General features: G+C 38.8%; 1 protein-coding gene across 4 annotated transcripts in view; it reads left to right on the top strand.

The window, feature by feature from the left end:
- The window catches only part of TOX (thymocyte selection associated high mobility group box), a 223,397-nt gene extending 203,690 nt beyond the window's left edge, over positions 1-19,707 (top strand). For all 4 annotated transcript variants that reach the window (XM_050328971.1, XM_050328992.1, XM_050328963.1 and 1 more), the window contains 3 exons: positions 4,674-5,060; positions 15,076-15,227; positions 17,429-19,707. In XM_050328971.1, coding sequence (XP_050184928.1) covers positions 4,674-5,060; positions 15,076-15,227; positions 17,429-17,465 — 576 coding nt within the window. In that variant the 3' untranslated portion in view covers positions 17,466-19,707. The remainder of the gene's footprint in view (positions 1-4,673; positions 5,061-15,075; positions 15,228-17,428) is intronic.
- Positions 19,708-19,938: the final 231 nt, after the last annotated feature.

The raw sequence follows: 19,938 nt of genomic DNA on the forward strand, positions 1-19,938 counted from the left end.
ATGGACCTGCAGACATTAATACTGAGGTAACAGTAAAAGTGTTGGGCTGTGACCCAAATTCTGTTGGAGTTAATAATAGAAGATTTTCCTTTAAATTCAGTAGTCCAAGGATCAGGCCCTTAGAGTACTGCCTTGTTAAAACATGTCCTTGCTTTACTTTCAACATGGATGTTGTTCATGTTCCAGCTGAAATGGGGTGAGAAGTGCCAACAATAGCCAGAAGGCAGTCACAGGTTAGAAAGAGAATCAATACCCGTGTAGATTTCAAGAGCTGTTTGGTTATCCAGATACAGAGGTGAGGGTTTAAAGTGTGACTTTTCAAAGTGGAAGTAAAATTATATCCCAAAGGGAGCTGTGGAGAATGGCACTGCCTAGTGTATGCTGCTTTTTTCTCTGACACAAGTAAATTGAGCAGGATGCCTGTACCAAAATTTATTTCTCGACCGTGAGAGTGAGTTGTATGTTATGGGATGAGGGAAGTCCCAATGTCACTTTCCTCTAAGGAACAGACACACTCCCTGTGCCTGAATTCAGTTGAATTCAGTCTCTGATAAGGAGGACCATTTGTTCCAGGGCAGTTCTCAGTAGAAAAGAATAGGACAACTAAATAAGCAATGCTTAACCCCTTAACCTAATTTAATTCTTTATTTTGGTAATTAAGCATAAGGAGTTTTGGCACACATTAGGGGAGCAGAAGTGGATGAGAAAGTTCTCTTTGCTCTAAAATTGGAAGGAAAGACACAAGTTTAGTGAAAACTATGGGGAAAAAACTTGATTCAGCACTTTCCAAACTGTGCAAAATTATCAACTCTGAACACTTTCTCTGAAGAACATCACTCATTAGTATCATCACACATTTCCTTGAAAATATGATAAAAGTAAAATAATTCTGTGGACCAAGGGTCATGAGCCACCATTACTTTTAGTTAATATAATGATATTTGTTATCATCAGAATTACAGTAGTACTTAGTTTGTTTCCTTTCTTTTCCTACTTCTCTTCAACTTTCATTATCTTTCTGTTCAGATATCAAGATGTTCTTCCCTCTTTTTCTTTGTGTTTCAGTAAAACTAGATTCTTGGTTGGGGTTGGGGAGGAAAATGGCTTTGCATTGTGACAAAAGTGCAGTCATACTTTCTCTGTAGCATTCCATTGCTTTGGCCTACCTATGTTGTCTTCACCTTCTGATTTTTTTTTATTTTTTTTTTTTTAATTTAAGCAATAGTATTAGGTGATGATGTTAGTTGGAGAGGCAGGTCCATTGGAAATCCTTCTCCTAGCCTATGAAGAACTTGAAGCTTTGAGCTGAGCATAAAGGACTGTCAAGAAAAACTAATTTGTGGTCCTAGTGTATATTCGCTAATCTATGTGTGAAATACCACCACCTACCATAAACTAAATATAATATTCTGTCACCCTCTAGTGGTGGGTCTACACCACCATTCTGATAATAGTGATCAGAGGTGTTCTCACTGGAGATCTAGTAGAAGACCTTGATACCTGTAGGAGATCTAAGCCCCAATGTTTGGTGGCCTGTGTGTACAGATTTGTAATTTTGGTCTCCACTGCATATAGCTGCAAATGAATTGTATTCTAGAACTTAATCCCAAAAATCAGAGATGTAAGTTGTCTTGGTTTGGGGCAGATCAATTAGAGGGTTTTGGAGGCTTTATAAATTATTTCTGTGATCTTCTCCTTGGATAAGGCAAGTGAAAATTGACTGAATTCCAACCTGCAAAGTTGGGGAACATGACTGTGTGTTCGAAGCCCATATTGGCTAATCAAATTCCTTTGTTCTTAATTCCTAGTTTTACCCATTAGGAAAGTCCTTGTCTAAGACTTTCTGATTCTTTAGTGGATAGGTGCAATGCCCATTCAAGTCTGTCAATGCAGTAATTGTGCCTGAAAGGGTAGCATGACTTATGCATCATATATGCCTCTTGGTATATTTCACAGTAAAGTAACGTAACTAAGCCAAAGTATTTGACATCACCTATTCTATTAGCTTCAGCAATACTTACAAAATCTGCATTTCTGACCTATCTGCAGACAAAGCTGAAAGTGCAGTATGCTGGAGAATAGCATTTAATGGGTTCATTTATCAAGATTCCCAGTAACTGGTAGTATAGATGTGTTTTACACGATATTGGACAGTTTGGCTTCAGATCACATATGATTCAAAGCATCCTAAGTTACACCAAAATATTTGGTCTTATACTGAAGTGTTGTGCTTTTTAGTGGATCAAGAGGTGCTGAAACATATACAAAGCTGATTCATAGCTTGAGACAACTGAAACAGTTCATTTTGATCACTTTGCAGAGCTTTTCTAAGAGGTATAATGAGTGTTATTCATCCCTGACCAGAGACTGTACAATTCCTCTTAACATAATATGATATTTAAAGTATCAAATTATACTATCTATATGTCTGTAATTTTATCAGTATGGGCCATGCATTCACCTCTTGTGTGTGAACTCAGAATTGCCCAATAATTAGATTGGTTCAATGTAACTTTGTTAAAGAGGTGTATGGCAGCATCTTTGTAGTTACAAATGAAATGTTATCAGTATGTCACAAATAGTACTGCAAAGGTTTTTTGATACCTCCTCACCAGGAGGAATTGTTTAAGCTATCTGCCCTTAGACACTTCAGGAGCAATTACCCCTGGTTGGACTACACATAAGCTGCCTGCTACATCAGGGAAAGACAAGCTGTTCTCATGAGGGGACTGTGCTCTAAATAAAACTTCCAAGTTTCTCAAGAAAGAAACAGCATACACCTCCTGTAATGTGTAATAAGCGTGGGATACTCAAGAGGAGGCTCCTGACCATGCTGCTAATTAGCAAACCTTCTGAATTGCTGAAATTTCAGTAAATTTCAGGTTTTGCCAGTTTTTGCTCCTACACACATGAGAGTGTTCTAAAAATACAACTAGTAAGAGGGGGGAAAACATTTCCCATGTTGTCATGAACATTCATTCAATATTTTAAAAATAATATCCAGACAACAGCAGATTTTTGAAGCTCCTTTCAGTCTTTTGCATCTGAATCCTGCAAATATGTACACAATACATATTGCACACATGTACACTCAAATGTGAGCAGAACCAGGCAGATCCACAGAGACAGAGATTTGCACTCATTTTATCATATTCATATAATTTTTCTTCATTTACTAGAGAAAACAAGTGTTTTTTTGCTAAGGGAACTGCAGTTATTCTTAAGGAAAATTAAGTTATCGTTTGCATATTTTTCATCACATATAATGAAGCAATTTCAGTAATGCATATGTCAAAGGATTGTTGGTGATGGTGCATCCTTCAGAAAGAATACAAATAGACTTCACTGACCCTGGAGTGCTAAGAGTAACACAAAACTTACTCTGACTAGTAAACTGAGCAAAGATGACATGGAGATCACAGAATAAGGGCTTATATGTGTCTTTCAGCCTTGTTTTGACAAAGTGACTTCTTTCTCCACAGGAACATTTCTACCATTTTTTCCCAGCATGTTTCACCTTTCACTGACTATTAAGCCCAGTATTATCACTTAACTTCAAATTATGATTCCCACTCATAAGCATATGGGAGTTAATTCTTAAATTTTTTTCATCATTTTTTTAAGACACAGTTTGTACTCAGGGTATCCAAGAAACTAAAAGTATGAAAAACAACTGAGCAAACTGAGTTTAAGCAAATGTAGCAAGTTATAAATATTAGAACAAAAAGTATTGTTAAAATTTACATTCATTAAAGGACAGTTTTTATTACTAACAACTTTAGGAAATCAAGGCATACTATAACATTTCTGAAAATCTGTACAATTTCTATGCAGTATTCTTCCAGCTTTAGTAAGATAACTTCCCCATGTCTGATGCAGTCTAACATTTAAATAGCCATCAGTTTTAAAAAGAATTTTCAGAACATTATGAATTGGATCAACAAATGAAAGTTTTGTTAAAAGTGAAATTATTCAGAATATTCTTACTTCTCGTAATGCATGGTGCTTGTAACAATGTTTGGTGGCATGGATAGCATTCCAGGACAGAACACTTCAAAATAAAGGCATTAGCACACCAACTAGGGTATTTGTTCCATGGATTAGAACAGTTGATGAGGTTTAGCCTCTTCATCATGTTAGCTAACTGATAAAGCACTATTAGCATTATCAATGTGTATGATAAAGGACACTGAAATCCTTATCCCAGTTTGCAAATGGGAAAATGAGACATGTAAAAGATCACTGCAGACTTTTAGTGGAACCCCCCCTACTGAATCTCTTTTCAACTAGGCTGTCAAGTCTGAGGTCAATAGTAGTGGCTGCTTATGTAAATAAATGTGTCAGGCTTGGTTGTCTTTGTTGTGTAAGTTACGAGGTCAGTGATGCCAGTTCCAGGTTTGGGAAAAGGAAGATGCTAGGCTAGACCAGTAAACAGAGGACCTAAATTACTTTTTCTTTGTTTTTGGGTTTTTTTACAATGTTGAAGACAAAAGCGTAAGGTAAAAGGGATTCATTATTTTTCTTGTGTAGTAACCAAACTTCATTTTGAGGACAATTTCATGTTCCAGAGACATGTTTTCCTATGGTATGCCTCTTAAACAGACTTCAGGGGGTAGGACAGTCACATTTGGTAGCTTCTAAGTATTGTCTGATTTTTTTGTTTTTCTCAACAGAGCTACAGTGAACCTGTTGATGTTAAAGCCTCTCCACAACCTCAGATGATGAATTCAAAGCAGTCAGTGTTTCATGGGCCCGCCCAGGCTCACTCCGCGCTGTACCTCAGTTCCCACTACCACCAACAACCAGGAATGAATCCTCACATCACTGCCATGCATGCCAATATCCCCAGGAACATAGCACCCAAGCCCAACAACCAAATGCCAGTGACTGTTTCCATAGCAAACATGGCTGTGTCCCCGCCACCACCTCTTCAGATCAGCCCCCCTCTGCACCAGCATCTCAACATCCAGCAACACCAGCCGATTTCAATGCAGCAGTCTGTTGGAAACCAGCTACCAATGCAGGTCCAGTCTGCTTTACATTCACCTACAATGCAACAAGTAAGTTTGAGCTTCTCAGCTGTCTGGGGAATTACTTCATTTTTTCGGGGTGAGTGTGAGAAGGGGAATCATCCAGAAGTTGAAACCGTGAGGGAGATTTAAAACTCTGGATTAGCTTTAGTGTTGCAGGTTCCAAAACTATGATAGTGTAGGGTCAGTCTTTCAAGGGCAAGAACAAATGAGTTTACACAGATGATGGAAAATTTCAGTAGAACTGTTTGTGCTAGCGATGATGCCCATCATTGTCTGTAGACCCGTATGCAAATCTGGGAGTACCCTGATATATAAGTAAAATGTTAAGTCCTCAGGAAACACATTTTACTAACAGAAGGCAGGCATGTGTGTAAAAAGATATAGTTGTAGCTTCTGCTGTTACCCTTGTGCTGACTGTGACATAGAGCAGTCAGAGGGAACATGAAGCAACACAGGTTGTGTTGAACATGTTAGATTAAGTGAACACGAGTTTATGCTGCATTCATAACTTCATTTTGCTAGATAGATATACCCTCTTCTTACTGGAAATAAATGGACTGCGCCCACAATTCCAGTATGGTGGCTTTTTTGCTTGGTTGGTTGGTTGTTTTTTTCACTCTTAGTGGTTTAGATAGTTGATTCTCAATACATTTCATAGGACTTCTGAATGAATGCAGACCAACCATTGTATTGTGACTTTCAGGCCCAGGCTTATGGAGGGCTAGAGCAGATAAGCTGTTTATTTAATGAGAGAAAATTTCCTTCTGTATTGGATGAGATCTGACTATCAATAATAGGATCTTGCTTTGCAAAGTGCCATTAGAATGAAAATTTTTTGAATGGAGTTGCAAGAATCCACAAGATTTGTATACACAAAACTTGCCAGTTCTGGCTGATAATGCATAGTCATGAACTTGCTGCATGTTTTCAATTTTTCTGTAAATTCACCTTTGCTAACAAGGCATTTGCATTTGCTTTCCAAGCCAGAAACCTTTTGTCTCAAGACTGGTCTTTAGAGATGAGAATACTTTCACACAAATCATAGCTTCTAGCTAGGAGAATCATTTAAGAGGGAAAGAAATTTTCCAAAACACAAAAACCAAACAAACAAAAAAACCAAAACCAAAACCAAACAAAAAAACCCACACAAAACAAAAACAAAAACAAACAAAAAACCAAAACCAAACCAAACCAAAACAAAAAAAAAACACCACAAAACAAAAGAGTTGAAAGCAATCTGGACTGATAAACTTACGTGTTAAGAAGGTAAACAAAGGTGTGCTCAGGATGGTATGATTTCGACTTTTTCAGAGACTTTGATCTTAGTCCAAAGAGTGATTTGGAGTAATCAGGAAGGAAAGTTTGTAAAGTGTTTACAACTTTTTCCTAGTCCACTTTATTTTTCACAATCAGAGTAAACAGACTTATGACCCCATGTTTGTAGAGTTGTGTGTTCTTGAAGGTTTCTGTGAGTGTCCTGGGAGAGCCCATGCTCAAGTCTCAGAGAAGCTCAGGAGTCGACCCCAAGCCTGGGCAGCTGTAATTAGCCACAGAAAGTCCTAGACAGGGGAGCCAGGGAGGCCTGTCTGGAGATCCCAAGCCTGATGGAATACTGGTTGAACATGAAGGCTCAGAGCAAGTAGAAACAAAGCAATACCCTTTTTCATTTAACAAACAGGAAAAATTACATCTGTGACTGCAACCTGTTGAGATCCTATAGCTATATTTCAGCTAGTTTATGTTGCAAAGTATGCCTTCTCAGTTCAGATTGTTTGCCAAGTTCAGTGTCACTTGTACATTACTTGTCCAGTGCAGAGCTATAGAACAAACCCCTTATGTCTTTTCCAGAATCATTGCCAAACATTATTTACTGAATAGATTTGAAAATCGGGCTCTATTTATTGAATTTATAGTACAGTAGGGGCTAGAAAAAGATGTAATGCAGATGTTAGATACTTATATATTTATACAAAGAACATCATTATTGTATGAACCCAAACACTTAGGCATTACTCTAAACCATTACATACTACAAAAAAAAAAGGCAATATAATATGAATCTTCTAATGTTTTATTTTTCTGAGTTGCATGCTTGTAGCATACGGTGTGTGCATCAATGGCTTGAAGTACTTTCAACCGTCTGTGAAATGCGTGGAGTGCAGTTGACTTGCTTCTAGCTTAAGAGAGAATACACACTAGGTTGTGGAAAACAGGTCTCTAGAAGTCAGTATGTAGACCTGTATCATGATGAGTCTTTTGTTTTACTAAGGGCAATTACAGTTAAGCAAAAAGTGCTGTACCTCTCTGTTCCTGTTCTCTGTTGTTAACTCACAAAATTTTGGGTTAAATACTTTTTGTCAACTCATATTCCTTAGTCAGAAAGGCTGGTGCCTGTAATGAAGATACCACGGTGAGATATTTCTTAAGTTTCACTCAAGGTGACAGGTGCTTGTTACTTGTTGAAATGCTACACTGCCAATCCGCATCTCTTTAAGCACTCTGGAATACCTACAAGACAATTTATTTTTCTTTTGCTCCTGCTTTTGTATCAAAGTAATGCAAACTTTTGAGCTCTGGAAAATCTTTTCACTTTGAAATATCCATAATTTTTTTTCCCTTTTTTTTTTTTTTTTTTTTTTTGCATACAACAATTTATAGAGTTTGTGAATTATTTTTAAATACAGAATTTGTTTCCTTTGATGTTGGCAAAGACAAAGCAAAATTTATATTGTATTTTAGGATAACAGGTGTACTAAACCACCATATTTGCCGTGACAGAACAGAACAGCTTCTTAGGTATGACTTTTCTATTCTACTCAAAAAATGATAGAAAACACTATCCCCAGGATTTCATACTGCGTTAGAACACAAAAGACAGGTTGGCCACCAGGAGGCAAATAGCAAAAAGCCAAGAGACTATAATCGAAAAGTAAAGGCTCTTTCTGACTCAGTTAAAGGACTCCGCTCTGCCTTCTGCTTGAAATTGAGCAAACACTCTGCTGATCACAGAGCACGTTAAAGAGGAGAAGATGTGGTGGTGAAAAAAAGTTAGCTCTCCCAACAATGGCAGCAGCACAGAATCGGCAGCAATGACGAGAAAGAAGAGGCACCACGCTCTATGTCTGGCCCGTGGTGAGGAGGGAAGGGGAACTCTGGGTATGAGGTTCAGTCCCAAACAACACTGTGTAGACCACTATTCTACATAAAAAGACAGCCAAGAGGAATGGAAGAATATGTATTTTGGTAAAGCAGAAGCAATAGCTGCCTTTAATTCGACTTCTTTTCTCTTATTCCCTCACCTGGCTGGACACCATCACTGCAGACTGTGCTGTAGGCATGTTAGAAGCAGCAATCACTGCTCCTACCAGTGGTGGGTTCTCTTTTTCCCTCTTCTTTTCCCTTACCATTCAGCTTTGAGATAGTGCACGGCTTACTAGTGTGGCATTCTGTGGTAGCAGACTCTGTGAACCTCTGCACTCTACAGATGCCCTGATTTATCTGTGGCTCTGCAACATTTGGTCATTCATTTTCTCCAGAAAAAGGAGGAGAGTTTCATATCAAAGATTGTCTTGTAGCCAGGTCCAAGAAAACTCACATAAAGATCCAGATTTCAGTACTGGCAGCCAGAAACACGGTTCTCCAAAAACCACTGTGCATGAAATCCACAAACTCTTTTGCGTGCAACTTTGAGGAGGGACTGATAAGAAGTGCTGACCTGGGGAGAGAGTTCTGCTCCCACTGCTTCCAGGACAATGAGCTGATCTGCATCAGCTCCAGAGGGAACAGCATGTCCTTCTCCACATCCAGCACTCCTTGCCTGCACGTGTGCAGCTGCCAGATCAAGGGAGACTGCCAGCTGGAGAAGGGCAATCTCCTTTGGGAGTCCACAAAAACTACAGAACAACAAGAAGATCAGAAGTGTTGGTAGCCAAAAACTCCTCAGTGACTGAAAAATTTCTGTTATTTTTAAAACCAAATAAGTCTGTGGAGTATGTAGCTGATGCAATGCATCCAAATTGTTCTGAAATGAACAAGACAATGTAAAATTTTGGTATTAACATTTTGGTCATCTGCCTAGCATTAGTAAATATTTTTTAATTTCCTTTAATCCATCTTCTCTATTTTCAGTTATCTAAATTGTGACTTCCATGAAGCAGACTATTTTGTCTCTTTTACCGTCATCTGTTCAAATACAGTTAATGAATAAATAAAATAATGGCCACTACTGTAGACCTTTGGGGGTGCTTCTTTCCAGTGATAATACTTTAAACTGTAAAAAAATTAAATTTAGTTCTATTTTCATACTTAGGTTTCTATTTTCATGCTAAGATTTAACTTAGATCCTGATTTTTATTATTTTTAATTTCTAATTCTGAAATATATTATATTTTTCCTAAATATTATTAACAGGAGCCATGTTAAAGTTTTGCTTTTCAAAGTCAGAATCCATTGTGCAGCACTTTTTCTTTCATCCACTTTGATACACTCATAGTAGATTAGAAGAGTGTGATTTTTCTTTCATTAAATGCTCATGTGATCATCTTATCACTGTATAATTTTTTAACTTCTTCTTGAGTTGCTTCTCTCCGGTCTGACATGGTGTTTAATTTTTAGGTTTGACATGATGTTTAATTTTTACTTAGTTGTCATTAGATGATCTGATTCTAAATTCTTGTCATTCAAATCAGCACAATTTCTCCAAAGTTCAGGCTAAAGCGATGCCTGAAGCTGCAGCCTGTTTTCACTTGCGAGGTCATTCTTTCCTTTCTCTACTCACACAGACATTTGTGTTTCTTTCTGAGTATACCCTGCTGTCCAGCCTGTTGTACTGTGCTGTTTGGTGTGAAGAGTGATGAGACTGAGGATTCACTCCCCCCCAAATACGCCCAGTCTTATTAAGGAACTCTTTTACGTAGCCCTACTGGAAGCATTGCCTCCCCTGCCCAAAATCCTTCACCCCAAACATTGTGTGGGATGGTGAGTCCCATTACAATCTCTGTCCCACTTCAGTTCACAGGTAGAGCAAGCAAAACTGGATTCTTCATGTCTAGTAACCATGGCTGCAAGTGCATATGCATAACAAAGCAGCAGAAGATTAATGTATGTCACATTTTATTTTTTTTTTAATAATAACTCATTTCGGTCTACTTTTAGGTATTTCTTTTCCTGTGGAAAATAAATGTATACAGCAAGATGATTGCATAGCCTGCCAAAAATAATAGCCTCATTTTTTCTGGTATATATTTTATATACAGCAAACTCAGGGACTGGCTGTATTTGTCCAGATTTCTTCTTCTTTTTTGTTAAGCTTTGTCTTCGAATGAGGTCAAGAGAAAAAAAAAAAATCATTAATATCTGTCAACTTCCTTTATAACCTTAAGGAAAAATCTTTGTATGATATCACACAGACAGATTTTCAATTTCCTTGTGTAATAAACAGATGCTTTAGGATTTGGATGTAATTTAAAGGTTTAAAATATCACATTGAGATTGATGAATAAATCAGTTGTGAAGACAAAAACATTGATGCCTGTTGAAAATACCTCTCCAGACAGGCAGGAAATGAAATTAGTTCCTAGTAAAGTGTGGAGATGAGGATCACTCTTTAGTTCTGCTGCAGGCTTTTTAGGACTTGCTATAGTGGCACAACGAAACTGCTAGGGCTACAGAAATCTAATTAAAGAGCAAATGTCCCTCCTGACATCGAATTAATCTTTATCAAGTTCCCTATTTTTATTTCAATCTGGAACAAGAAAATGAAATTTAAAATTCTAGGCATGTTGCAAAACAGTTGGTGATTTTCTCTTGAGCATTACAATGCAAAAACATTCAGCATTGTTTAATTAGACCTCGAAGCACTCATTTTCTGAGCACTTTTTATTTCATCATTGTTTGTTAAGGGCTTACATAAACAATACACAAATATTTACCACAAGCCTGGTACTAGGCTGTCTCCCTATGTTGTACAGAACTATACTTCCAGAGCTTTTTCTGTTGGTGAAAATGCTCAAGTAATTATTGCTTACATCTTAAACAAGACCAGACTTTATCAGTCCTTTATACTGAGTTCGGGTTGCTTAGATTACTTTGCTTTAACAAGCATGTTTCCAACACCCACGTTGCAGGTATTCTGATAGCCCTCAACCCCTCCCAGAAGCACAACTGAGATGATTCCGGAGCTGGAGCCCAGTTCCCAGAAAAAGGACAATCCCAGGCAGCAGGTTGGGACTTAGACTTACCAGGTGTTGTGGTTTTGCTCTGGGTTCAATTTTGCTTTCACACCCCCCACACAATTACTATTAGTTGAGAGAAGGTTTATGCAGACAAAAGAGACTGGATTTGGGGAAAATAATATGAACATTTATTACTAGCAAAATCAAAATAAAAGCTACTAAAGAATTACATCTACAATAATGCTACTTAGGTAAAAGTACTAAGTATTTACAGAAATACTCCTCCCCCCTTTATATCAGTCCAAGGAGGAGAAGCAGTCCTTTTCTCCATTCTCGGAGTTCCAGCTCTCTTCAGCAATTTTGCAGCACTCTCGTTGCAGTTGGAACTCCTTCATCTTTCTCTCGCTCTGTGTCAGCCTCCAGGGCTGGGTCTACCTCTTTCCTGGGCTAAGACCGGAGGCTGGGGGGTTACCCAGGCCTTGAAGGTCTTCTCTTCCATGGGCTACAAGGGGACACTTGCCTACCATGGATCTTCTTCCACAGGGTTACAGGGATAACGGCTTATGAGTCCACCCCTGTTCCCTATGGAGGTCCTTCCCATGGGAGAACAGTCCTTGATAGACCTCTCCACCATGGGTCTAGCATGGATTCCTTACTTGGATCCCCACATCTCACCTGAGCCGTTCTTGCTCCAGCGTGAGGTTCTCTCAGGGTCACAAATCTCCAGCAGCAGCATGGATCTTTCACACAGATCCCAAACTTACTCGAGCCGTCTTTCGCTCCGGCGTAAGTCTCATCTTCTCTGGTACATCTACAAGCTCCTCTGTGAGTCGCATGGGGAGTCTCCTCACCCCAACAATCTTCTACAGGTGGCAGGGATTACTTTTCAGTCTTTTCCCTGCTGAAGGGAGAGAGAGCGAGTGAAAGGGGGAGTAACAGGCCCCCCCTTCACACTGTTCTTCTCTCTCCTCCGGCTGCCAGCTTTGACCTTGGAAGTCCCTTATCTCTTTGCTGGAATTCTTCTGCTGTGGTTCTTCGTCCAAGCAGTCAGTCTTTCTAAACTTTTTTTCTCTTCACTGTCTTACAAGAGAGAAGGGGGGGGCTTCAGTGCCACACCTGCCCCCAGCCCTCCTCGGGCCCGCTGCCTCTTCTACATGGCTGCTGCCCCTAATTTCAACTGCGTAACTCACCTTCTCTTTCGTTTTTCTTAAAGATGTAATTAGCAAAGGCGTTACTTAGAGTTTTAATTGGCTTCTTGTCTGGAAATCCACCTGGACAAAACCATTCTCAGCCCCAGGGGTTGGCCCGCTGGGCAAAACCATGACACCAGGTACAAGATGAAAGTGTTGTTACCCCTTATTTTGCTGATTAAATGTGGATCTACAGCCCCAACCTTTACATGAGAGGTAACAATTCAGCCTAAGCACACACGTGCTTTGCTGGAAGAAAGCCAAAGCCAGTTGTCTGTGGTCACATAGAAAACCTGAAAAAATATGTGAATAAGTCCCCACCCCGTTCCAACCCGGCATTTAAACCACATGATTGTTCTCCAACATCTAAGCTATTTATTTGTTCTAATTCCAGAAGAAATGGAATGGGTATTGTGCTGATGGTCTCTTCCTCTGATTTGGAGGAACTGTCTCCTTGTTGCATGAGTGCTTCCCAGAGAAGTTGTGGATGTCCCCTCCCTGGAGGTATTCAAGATTCAAGACCAGGTTGGATGGATCTCTGAGCAACCAAGTATAACAGAAGGTTCCCTGCCCAAGGCATGGGGTTTGGATCTAGATGATCTTTGAGGTCCTTCCAACACAAACCATTCTATGATTTTATGAGTACTTGAGTCTCTGTGCCTACTCACGTGCATGCTTTGCTACTGGCTAATGTCCCTATATAGTGTTTTCCTTGTATTTATGTTTTTTTCATGAAAACTGATAAGACAGATCTGGAGCTTTGCTGCCAAAGGTAAATCTGAGTGCCTGAGGGTAGGATGTGTTTCTGTGGTTGATTTCCTCTTACAGCTAAATTAGGAAGGTCTTATGGGTAATGTTTTGTATAAAAAATGATGATGATGGCATAAAAACCCAAATTTTCTGCCTTCTAATTACACAAAACTCCAATTAAAGCCACTGGGAAATCTGCTCAATTACTGTTTCCCTTGGATCTGTTACAGGCATGGGGGTTGTATATGCAGCTTTCTGTGTAGGTTTGTAGCCTGGTGAAAAGCCAATGTACAGAGCATGGGTGTTACAGTAACCATGGCTGTAAAACCCACCATGGGTGGGTTTTATTTAATCTCATTAGCAGGGCAGTATATAAGTAACATGGCAACTACATGCAGAATTCATCTGTGAACTTGCTCACCACTGTTTCTTGGAGTCAACAGGGACAGAGTGAGGCTTCAAAGAGCCTTTAAGGTCCTGAAATGTTACTCAGGATGTTCGCCATATGAAAAAGATTAAGGAAGAAGGTTGCAATGGTTTGTGGTCTAGATTAAAATCCATGGTCAGGATTAGTGGAGTGAGGTGTCAGTGCACGAGAGGCAGGGCAAAACACCTGCGGGACTTCAGGGAATAGCCAAAGAAGAGGAATGTGAAGAAGGAAGTGAAATGTTACATTTGAAGGAAGAGAATTTCTGTGGATGTAGGGGGCTAGGTGAAAACTCAAAATACTCATTTATCTTGACAAAAGGTAGCATGGCTGGCTTCTTAAACCTGCAGAAAAGAACATCCCTCTGCAAAATATCTGTCCTAATGAGGGCTGTGTACAAGAAGTGATCACAAACAACGCACTAACACTAAACTAAAACTAAAAGCTAATTAAAAGCATTAATTCTGTGTATTTTGTATGTGGGCTTTGGCTGAATGGAGTGAGTTTTCAAAGTAGGTTCGAGTTCACTTTCTGATTTAGCAGGTACCCATCCAGTTAACTTGAATGGGAATTGTATGCCCTTGCCCCAGGAAGGAGTTTGGCATGGTTTTTTTGAGCAGTGATTGCTTTCATACAGCATTCCCATGCTCTTACCCAGTGTAGTTCTTCTAATTTTAAGGAACACGATGTACATTTACACAGGGTGAACCAGATACACTAGCCTTGAAATTTCAATTATTCTCCTGCCTTTGAAACACAGTATTTAAGCATCCTAATATATCAAAAGAGCTAAAAATTATTATGACTTTTCATATGACAGATATTTCAGGGAGCAGGTTAGATGTCTCTTTGTAACTTCCACTTTCTTTTGCTCATCTCCTTCATTTCAAAAAGCAAGTTATTCTGTGCTACTTTCACTACATTAGTCCAACAACGGTTAAAAAGCTTTGGTTGAATTTCCGTTTAGTTGAGAGAGAAGTGCAAATAAAAGAAGCAGCAGATGGTCCCTTTGTGACTGAATGAAGAAAAAGGTTTTTGAGAACAATACGTGAATAGGTGTAGTCTAATAAAACAGTCAGCCACCTGCTGCCTACATCCTTCAAAAAGATTCTGTTGCATATTCTGGGAATTAGTGACTAGTGTGTATCCTTACATTTAATCTAAATGGAAGCTCTAAGGAGCAAACAGACCTTTTTGTCCCACTGCTGATTGAGTTGTTCTCTTGGTTTTGAATTGTTTCTGCTCTGTGTCTTTTAGTTCCATCCTGTGACTGTGTAAAAGCTAACAATGGTTTGGCAGTGTTTCATTTCTCAAACCAAAGAAAGATTTTAAAACTTAGAAAATACCTACAGTTTTTTGCCTATTTTAGGTTTTATAAGCTAAAGCTTGGAAAACAAGTATTCTACCATTTCACAGTACACACCACTTTTTTTTCTTTTTTTAATGCACTCAACCTGTTACTTTGTTTCCATTCTTTGTAATGTATTTGCTTTCTCCTCTAGGGATTTACTCTTCAGCCTGATTATCAGAATATCATCAATCCAACATCAACAGCTGCGCAAGTTGTTACCCAAGCAATGGAGTATGTTCGTTCAGGATGCAGAAATCCTCAGGCACAGACTGTGGACTGGAATAATGACTACTGCAGTAATGGGTAAGCAGCCAGTGAATGCCACCTTGTGTTGAGCAACATTCATGACACAAGTATCTGACAGAGAATTTGAGAACAGAGCTGTTGCCTGTTTCCCTACAGTGTTTCAGAAGTGCATCTGTGATGACACTGTATTTATTCAGCAGTTAGACTGTTGTAGGAGAACAAGTTTTCAATACACACATTTATTAGACATTGTTGTCACTTTATCACAGCACATACACTTTGTAGTCTTAGAGAACTTTCATTCCATAGAAAATCAGAACTGAAATCTTAGGCAGAAGGTGTAAAAAAGAAGTTTTAAGATCACTACCCCCTCCTTGAGAGGCAAACAATGTGAACTATTTTCTCCAAATACTCCATTGCTGAGGAAAGCTTGCTGCCAGTGAAAATAACTACTCTGGGTCATGAAAAACCACATCAGTGAGAGGCAGGGCTGATGCATGGGATATAAGATACGTGGAAGGGAATGGCATGAAGACCACATGACTGTATCCAGAAACAAAACACCATACCTGCAGGAGCTCTGTGCCCTTAACATAAGGTTAGTAACCCCTTCTAACCTTCAACTCCTCCGCAGCATGGTTTTTGTGGAGCCATGTTACTGTCCCAGGAACTGTCTGGAAATATTTAAGACTGAACAGAAGGTATGTCTTCAGTTTTAAATGATAGATGATGAGCCTTGTGAACATGCTCACCAGCCTGACATCCCCTTGACTTGGCATGAATTCCCAAGGCAGAGGCAGATAAAATCTCTTGGTTGCTACCAAAGTGCCAAATCTAGCCCACACAAATGAACACAAAGCAAAACTGAAGATCACTTTCATCCATTACACTTACTTAAACTGAGAATTTCACTTGTACCATTGTTCTTAAGTGTTTCTGGAACTGAACAAAAATCTTTTTTTGTGATTACTAGTTCAGAACTAGTAGAGCCTGCTAGTTCCTGCTTGTACCACCATCATGTCTTGATACGTACTGCAGGCCCTTGTAGGAGTTTATCCAGCCCAGAGACTTTTACAGCCACTGACACTGAGCTCTGAATAGACTGTCCTCTGTCAAATAAGCCACAGCCTTATTGCGGCTTTGATTCCTGATTCTGAAAAAAAAAGCAGCATGTCATTGTTCCCAGCACTGCCCTACAGGTGCCCATTGGGCAAAACTTTAGATCCCTAACAGCTTTCTCTGCGCAGACCCTGTATATAATCTGTGTAGATATGCCCTTGTGAATCTGTGTGCATGAACTTAACGCATCTTTGCTGTAGCATTGGCATAAATTACCACTGCAGTGTAGTTTGCTCTGTACTGCTCTTGGACTCCAAAGCAAGTAAGCTGCAAAGCTGTGGAATAACAGAACTGGTGCCTAGATTTTGTTAATGTCAAGGAAGTGGGAGATTAAGAGTAAAGCTGCTCTTCCAGAAAGTGTCTGCAGTGTGCACCAAGCCCCATCAGTGATGCTCCTGCTGCTTTAAATTACGCTTTTCTTCTGACTTCTACAGACTGTTCCAAATTAGATATTGGTGAATCACTCCTTTTTGCTCTGAACTGGTATGCTTCGTTTGAAGCTGAAACCCAACAAGAACTTAATGCAAAAGCCTGTTAGACAATGTGCATGGGTGGAAGGTCTCCTGTAGACCCTGGTCTCCAATAGAGGGTTGCTCTAGCTGGATGTGCCGGAAGCTTCTAGTGTTCCCTTGTGTTTGTTTAACTGAACCTGCTGGCCCACCATGTTTTGGCTATGTCTGAATGAGTAAATAAAATAGGCCAGAGGTATCAGGGGCTGACACCCACATTCGTGTAACTAAGCTCTCCTGCCCTCTAAGGAAAGTGGCCACTTCATACAGGGTGCTTATGGAGTATTGTTTCAAGACCCATGCTAAACCCTCAACTCTACCCAGGTGGTTTTTGATAGTCAGTGCTACCAGCCCACTAGTGCAAGTGATCCTGAACCAGCACTCAGACCAATATCCCAGTCCTGTGCAGTTTAGAGCCAGATGTGGTTTTTGGGTTGCTACATGTCACTACAGCACTAGGATTTTTCTTATTATTACCATGACAATGCAGATGTACTTCAGTGGTATGCTTGGGATTAATGATATGCAGTAGGGTTGTGGGGTTGGGTTTTTTTTGAAAAGGAGAACTAAGAATTTTTCAAATTTTAAAAAAAAACAAACCACACATTTGTTCTTTTTCTGTTTGAACAGGGGCATGCAGAGGGACAAAGCACTCTACCTTACCTGAAAATCTGAAACACCTCTCCTTTCCACTGAGGAATGCAGGGAAGTCTTTTCATCATGGATTGCTTTATGCAGTCAAGGCAGTTCTGCATTTTATTAGGAAATACAAGTTGCTAAGCACTTAGGACTATTTGAGCTTGTGGGTCACCCACTCTGGAAAAAATAGTCTTGCTTCTTTCTTTTTCTCCCTTTCCCCCTCCTCCCCTCCCCCCCGCTTCCATTTTTCTCTTTCTTTCTCTTTTCCACCCCTACCCTGAGATCCTGTAACGGACATTGCTTTTCTTCTTCCCTGAAGGAAACTTGGACCATTCAGATTTTATGTTGGTTTTTGCTGTGAAGTGCTGCGATAGTAACTGCCTTAGCAACTGTAGATGTCTCGGATAAAAGTCCTGGATTTTCCATTGGTTTTTCATAATGGGTGTTTATATGAAACTACTAAAGACTTTTTAAATGGCTTGATGTAGCAGTCATAGCAAGTTTGTAAATAGCATCTATGTTACACTCTCCTAGAGTATAAAATGTGAATGTTTTTGTAGCTAATTGTAATTGAAACTGGCTCATTCCAGTTTATTGATTTCACAATAAGGGTTAAATTGGCAAACATTCATATTTTTACTTCATTTTTAAACAACTGACTAATAGTCTATATTTTCAAGGTATTTGGAGGAAAAAAGTAAAATAGTCCCAAATTATATTAATTAAAAATATTGGCTTTGTCTCATGAAATAAACACAAAAAAAAATAGGAAAAAAACTAATGTTGATAAAGAGCAACATGTTTATTTTGTACTGCCTAAAAAAATGCTTCTTTTTTTTAAAGAAAATCACTTTATGTGTACTGGTTAGTAAACATCATTTAAGTCCTTTTATGTATAAAACTGCCAAATGCTTACCTGATATTTTATTAGATGCAGAAACAGATTGGAGACAGCTAAATTATAACCTCTACATATGGCTATGTATTATTGTTTCTTCATACTATGTCTGTATTTAATCTTTTTTATGGAACCTGTTGCGCCTATTTATGAAATAATAAATATAGGTGTTTGTAAGTAAATTTGTTAGCATTTTAAAGAGGTTTCTTTGACGCTTTAACTTTTGCTGGCACAAATTGTTCACAACTGATGTGAATACTTTATTTAGTTTTTACTGTGACATATATAACACCAAACCTGCTTTACTGGCAGAAAATGAAGGTACCCAATAATTATTTCTCTATTTCTTTGGTTGTTAAGGAGAAGAGAAAAAAGGTATTTTAAGTAATTCCCTTTTTAAAGCATTGTAGGAGGAAGTTGCCCAAAACTAAGACTTGAATCAACAAAACTAACTGAGTAAAGCTGCGTAACGCTGCTTCTTGAAACTTCATCATTTTTTGTTAATAAGTCAAATGGAATAAACATATTACCAAAAGAAATATTACCAAATATGCTTCAGGCATTTTATTATATATGCAAAAGTTCCTACAGAATTTTAGGGAGTATATCAGAAATAAAACCTAAAATTAAAGGTAAGTTCAACAGTCACAGGGAAAGGGATGAAAATATCCAGAAGAAGGTATTTTGTTTGGGATCAGGGATAGTTCTGAAAATACATTTCTGGAGGATTTCATCCAAGGTACCTGTCCCATTGATGGAGAGTATCGCTGATTTGTATTTTCTATGTGAAATAAAGAAAGAAATTCGGATAGAATACACATTACTCAATGCCATTGATTTTTCTTTATAAAACAAAACAGAAACAAAGGCATGCTTGCTTTTGAATGATTTCAGGCAATGTACAATCGGAATCACTTGGCATGTAATAACTAATAAATAATGCAGATCAGATGTGATTACTCAAATGACTGTAGCTGAGAGCTCTAATTTTCCTGTCTTGAAACTGTATGAGAACTCGTGATTAAATTCACAGTTTATTGTTTGTCTGTTTAGTACTTTAGAAATATACCAGCACTACTAATTACCCAATGTCTTCTATTTATTATATTATAGTAAACTACATTTTCCACTCATATTAATTCTAAAGTGAGAAGATAATTACTGGGAATGAGAAAAATCAACTTTGATTTTGTCAGGCAATTTTCCTTTTTCTTTTATGGAAAAGAACTGTGTTATCTCCATTTCTTTTAGAGCAGGTGTGCAGTCACATAAAGTTGTTAATTTCGGTATCCAAGCAGAGTTCAAAATACAAGAAAAAACTTTAATGTAAATAAAAAAATACATCATGAATAAAATACTTATTCTGTATGAACCTCTGGCTAGTTGGTGTCTCGGTCTGTAAGCAGTATGTTTTCCGTGCAGCACCTTACCCATCCAGTGCTCTGAGTCTGGTTCTGTCCCTGGGCTCTGATCGGATGGGACAACTGTGCTGGAAGAGCAGCAGTTTTGGCCATGGATATACTGAAATCACTTTGCTCCAGAAGGAAGATCCAACTTCAGTGCATAAATGGCAGCTCTTCATGTTCGACCTTGGAAAAAAGGA

This window comes from Myiozetetes cayanensis, unplaced genomic scaffold (assembly GCF_022539395.1).
Source record: "Myiozetetes cayanensis isolate MyiCay16 unplaced genomic scaffold, myiCay2020 scf1, whole genome shotgun sequence".
Taxonomy (NCBI): Eukaryota; Metazoa; Chordata; class Aves; order Passeriformes; family Tyrannidae; genus Myiozetetes; species Myiozetetes cayanensis.